Below are 5,745 nucleotides of genomic sequence, written 5' to 3' on the forward strand. Positions count from 1 at the left end.
GTCAGCATAACTAAAATACGCTAAACTTGCTTTCTGACATAACCCAGGTCATTATACATCAAGCATTCCAACATCCACAACATCTCCACCACGAGTGACATCATCATCAATGGTAACAACAAGAAAAACAACAAATGCTCCTCCAACAACAACAACAACAACAACAACTACTACTGCTACTACTCCTACTACTACTACTACTACTACTACTACTGCAACCACCACTACTACAACAACAACACCACTTTCAGGTATGTCCACATTAGTAGTACATCAACATGTCAAGTCTATTTCATAGGGTGTCCCTCTTGTGTCGATTATTAGATCCTATGAAACACATTTTACCTTTTTGCCAAAGTCTGTTTCATTTTTTGCCAGATTGTTCTAAATTTGGTTTTATCAGCTTTAACAATTGGATTATCACAAAATGTAAATCCAATAAAATGTAGTGTGTGGTATTCCTTAACTCTAGCCTCTCTCCTCCAGTGTGTGGTAGCCCTTAACTCTAGCCTTTTTCCTCCAGGGTGTGGTAGATCTCCACTCAACATCAGGGTAGTTGGGGGCCAGAATGCCTCTGCAGGAAGTTGGCCCTGGCAGGCCAGTATCCACTTATTCAGCTTCCACATCTGTGGAGGATCCCTCATCAATAAGGAGTGGGTGCTGACAGCTGCTCACTGTTTCCCCAGGTAACCAGAGATGTCACTCAAACAGAAGCACATCTGAAGATAACATATTCATGTTTGTTTTAAATCAAGACATAAAAATCCCCAAAACACTATAAGGGCATTATAAGAGCCTTATTAATGACTTAAAAAGTAGCTATAAGTCATTATAGCAATCATTATAACTATGTATAATGTCTTCACAATGACTCATACCCACCTTTATGAAACATTATGTCAGTTAATTATAAATGGTTATAATTTAAGATGGAATAATGCATTATAAATATGTGATTGTCGGTCTGTGTGTTAGTAACACTTTCTATGAAGCCTTCCTTTATAAGGCCATTATTAATGCCTTTATAAAGTAGCTATAAGTCATTGTAGCACTAATTATAACTATGTATGTAAGTCTTTACAGCACCCCATAACCACCTTTATGATATAATATTCATATTCATTTATGGTTATTAACATGGTGACTATGCAGACATAGATTTCTCATTAACGATCTTATATGTGAACGTAAATTAGACTGTATGTTTTTAACGGAAACCTGGCTAAATATAAATGGGTCTGCAGCTCTTATTGAAGCGTCCCCTCCCAATTATAGCTTTTTTCAGTCCGTTAGACCTAGAAAAAAGGGGGGCGGGACAGCCACCATCACCACGGATGCCCTGTGCTGTCATGCCATAGTTCTAAAGTGCCAGCCTCCTGTTCTGACAGTAACTGTGTAGTTTGTGTGGATAATGGAGAGTAGTTCTGAAAAGACTGTTATAAAAGTGGGACATTGCTTGGGTGGCCTATACGATAAGATTCTTATCACTGGTGATTTTAACATACACGTGGATAACGGGAACGACTCAAAGGCCAGGGATTTTATGAATCTCTTGAATTCAATGGACTTTACTCAACACAATACTGAACCCACTCACAACCGTGGCCACGCCCTTGATCTAGTGAATACAAAGGGTCGTACAACTGTTTGTCTATCTGTGACCTTGTTTGACACTTATTTTACACATCATCAGTGTGCTTCGAGTAGTTTTGTAGCTTCCTTGTACTTTTTTGCCTGTCCCAGGGTTCTGAATATGCGCTGTCCCTCGGTACCGAGGCAATGAACGAGTAGTGCTCTCTGTCGCGGGTCACTAGCTTCCTCCAGTCCGAGAGCTGCGAGGTAAGTTTCGAACGACTCCAGCCAACGAATCCAAGGTACCGGAGGCTCGCCTGGTAGTGCAAGGAAAGGTGTAGGTGGTGGGAGTGAAAACTCCATCCTCGTCGCCAATGTTGTATGTGAAAACACTACACGAAACAGGAGAGCCGCATCAATTCAGCCGTTCACTGAAACTCATTCCAACTGACACATCGACCGGAAACACATCATCGGGTATATCAAAATACAGGCATGTTATCAAAATACGGGCATGCCGTGAAACCCTGTCATGGAGACATAACAGACAGGTGCCCGCTTTTCGCTTTAACATCGCGTGGATTCGGTCGATTCCGACTGCACACGTCACTGCGGTTGCGTGCCCTTATAAGGAGTTGGCGGGGTGGGTATGTATGCAAATCCAGGTGCACGAGAACGCGCTTTCAATTTAAGAATCCTCATTCGGGGGAGCACAGCTGAGAACAATTCGGCTGTGTAAGAACACATTTTTAGACGTTCATGAATCTGGCGGAGATCTTTTTCTTACGTTGGTTTTCCAAAAGTCCGTAAAAAACATCCTGTTGTATTTACTGTCAGAGTACTCATTTGTTTTCACAAGTTAATAATGCCTTATCCTATCTCATAATAATCTTATATCTGTTCATAAAAGCACTATCCCTTTGTCACTTTACTTAAAGCTGACAAAGTCCACTTATAAAATCATATGGCAGTTTATAATATTGTTACGTGCACGGCTCACATGCATGAAACATAAAGGGGAGACCACGCAGAATTTATGATAATAATAATATAAGTTATTTATTAATGATTACAGGTTTATATTTATCTATTAATTATAGGCAAACGTGTGGTGAATGTCAGTGTTGTAAATAGAAACCAAAAATGTAATGTACAATCAGTTCAAGGGTAATATAAAAAACGACGACGACAATCCAAAATCCAACGAGTATCCACAATCCAATCCAACGTAAACCAAATGCCAGGAAGACCAAAGCTCTCCCGTCTGCCGGCTGATCAGGGCTTTTGTAGCCCAGCCAATCAACGATCCACCTGTCCCCAATCACCTGCTGTGGAGACATAGAGAACAGGCATGCGGATATCACAGGGCGGGGCTTAGACCCGCCAGGGTCGTAACAATATTCTATGTCTGTATAGCAGCATAGTCACCATGCTAATAACCATAAATGAATATGAATATTATATCATAAAGGTGGTTATGGGGTGCTGTGAAGACTTACATAGATAGTTATAATTAGTGCTACAATGACTTATAGCTACTTTTTAAAGGCATTAATAATGCCCTTATAGGGCCTTATGAAGGCAGGCTTCATAGAAAGTGTTACACACACAGACTGACGATCACATATTTAAAATGCATTATTCCGTCTTAAATTATAACCATTTATAATTAACTGATATAATGTTTCATAAAGGTGGTTATGAGTCATTGTGAAGACATTATACATAGTTGTAATGATTGCTATAATGACTTATAGCTACTTTATAAGTCATTAATAAGGCCCTTATAATGCCCTTATAGGGCCTTATAAAGCTAGGCTTCATAGAAAGTGTTACCAAAGTTTGTTTTAAATCAATATATAAAAATGACATGTTGACATTTTCTATCTAGTGTAACTGTAGCTGATGTTGTGGTGTATTTGGGTCATGTCCTGTTGTCATGTCAGGGTCATGTCCTGTTGTCATGTCAGTGTGTGACTGTAGCTGATGTTGTGGTGTATTTGGATCATGTCCTGTTGTCATGTCAGTGTGTGACTGTAGCTGATGTTGTGGTGTATTTGGGTCATGTCAGTGTGTAACTGTAGCTGCTGTTGTAGTGTATTTGGGTCATGTCCTGTTGTCATGTCAGTGTGTAACTGTAGCTGATGTTGTGGTGTATTTGGGTCATGTCCTGTTGTCATATCAGTGTGTAACTGTAGCTGATGTTGTGGTGTATCAGGGTCATGTCCTGTTGTCATGTCAGTGTGTAACTGTAGCTGATGTTGTGGTGTATCTGGGTTCTCTTCATGATCTGTCTTCTTCTTGTCAGTGTGGGTGCTGGTGATCTTGAGGTGTATTTGGGTCGGCAGAACCAGGAGGGCAGCAACCCAAATGAAGTGAGAACGACCGTGAGTAGGATCATCAGCCATCCTGATTACAACGGGTTCACCAAAGACAACAACATTGCTCTGCTTCAGCTCAGTGTCCCAGTCACCTTCACTAACTACATCAGGCCTGTGTGTCTGGCTGCCAGTGAGAGTGAGTTCATCAACGGCACCGGCAGCTGGGTCACTGGCTGGGGAAACATCGGCAAAAGAGGTAAACTACAATTGGTAATAACCTTGGATAGGCCATGCAGGAACATTTTAAAAAGTGTTATAAAATTGGGGATATTGATTGAGTAAATCCCAAAAGGAGCTGTATGACTGGTAACTGAATAACTAGGTGACAATCTCCACAGGTTGTCCGGTAAGAACAAGAATGTCAAAGTTCCAATGATGACGGACGTATTTATTTCCACACACACACTCGCAAGAAATGATGGAATGATACTGATGATGATTAACAATGAACCATGAATCCGTGGTTTCTATGAAGGACATGAATAAAAAGACATACAAATATTAACAATTATATATACACAACAAGAATGAATATAGTATATACACGATGAATATTACGGCTATGATTAAATGCGGATATGTTCCTTTCACACCGTGCCTTGTAACGGTGAACATTCTACTCCTCCATTATCAACGGTAACTCGGTTGTATATCAGTAACACGACACATGACAAGTGAAACATGACAAGACCGTGAATGATTAGCACACTAAATGAACTAACCAGTGGCGATTTTAGCCTGAAATTTCTGGTGGGGCAATTTTGTATGACTTCATGTCACCGTCAAAAAACTAGAGGTAGCTGATTATTATAAGCAGTAGACCAGTAAGATATGTTATGGGCTGCATTTTGAGTGCCAGCAGGGAGCAAAAAATCCTATTTCAAATACATTTCACATGCTTCAGCGCTCAGCGCAACACAAAGATGTTGCCTATAATACAGCATCAAAGTAAAATGATTGCAACAAAGTAAAAAGATTAGACAGACACATAGCTCAAATAACTTGACTAATTTATTAAGCTTGTGGCACACGTGTGGCATACAATATGAAGCGAAAGGCACAACTTAAACAAATAACAGCAACAAAACATGCTGCTAAATGAACAAAACTTTGTAAAAAGACGATGTCCTTGCAGATTGCATTGATACATCCATCAGCTCCAAAAAAAAAAAAAAAGGTTTGACTCACCAATGCAGATCACTTAAATAGGAAGTTGGCGCGGTGGTTCTTTGCTTGAGCAAACCTCTCGATGACTTTGCTGTTAAAATCCACCAGTCCATGAACAAACGGGTTTTCAATGGAAAGCATGAAGAGGGTGTTCAGTCTCTGCTGTCCCATGGTGTTTCTTGTGAATGTCTTAATCCTTTTGTGTGGCCCCAAACGTTTAATTTCTAATTCCATCTTCCAACGACAATGTACTAAATTGCACCCTCAACAACTAGTCTACATTATTCATTGTAGGCTGAATTAAAACACTTCCAAAATACTCGAAAACTAGCGATAGCTAACTAGCAGTAACGTTACTGGCATTGATCTGTCTGATTTTGATCTGAAGGTATGTTTTTTTTTTTCTTAGTCAGGTACTCGCGGTTTTCGCATTATTCCAGTCTAGTTGCCAGGCAGATTTCGTGGGACATCTGAAAGTGCCCCACCGCTCAATGTTAACTTTGGCCTGTGTGGTTCAGGCTCATTGGTGTTTCCATGGTAACGGTGGGGCAGCGTGGGCCGTTGCCCCACCGGAAAGGGAGGGACAGCGGAGAGCAGCATTTCACAGAGCAAGCACACAGACAGA

At 40.6% G+C, this 5,745-nt stretch overlaps 1 protein-coding gene across 1 annotated transcript in view; it reads left to right on the forward strand.

Annotated features, from left to right (window-relative positions):
• Positions 1 to 4,454, forward strand: part of LOC122128870 (serine protease 27-like) — a 5,155-nt gene extending 701 nt beyond the window's left edge. Inside the window, exons 2-3 of the mRNA XM_042703825.1 lie at positions 524 to 686; positions 3,881 to 4,454. Coding sequence (XP_042559759.1) covers positions 524 to 686; positions 3,881 to 4,235 — 518 coding nt within the window. The 3' untranslated portion in view covers positions 4,236 to 4,454. The remainder of the gene's footprint in view (positions 1 to 523; positions 687 to 3,880) is intronic.
• The last annotated feature ends 1,291 nt before the right edge of the window (positions 4,455 to 5,745 follow it).

This window comes from Clupea harengus, chromosome 26 (assembly GCF_900700415.2).
Source record: "Clupea harengus chromosome 26, Ch_v2.0.2, whole genome shotgun sequence".
NCBI lineage: Eukaryota > Metazoa > Chordata > Actinopteri > Clupeiformes > Clupeidae > Clupea > Clupea harengus.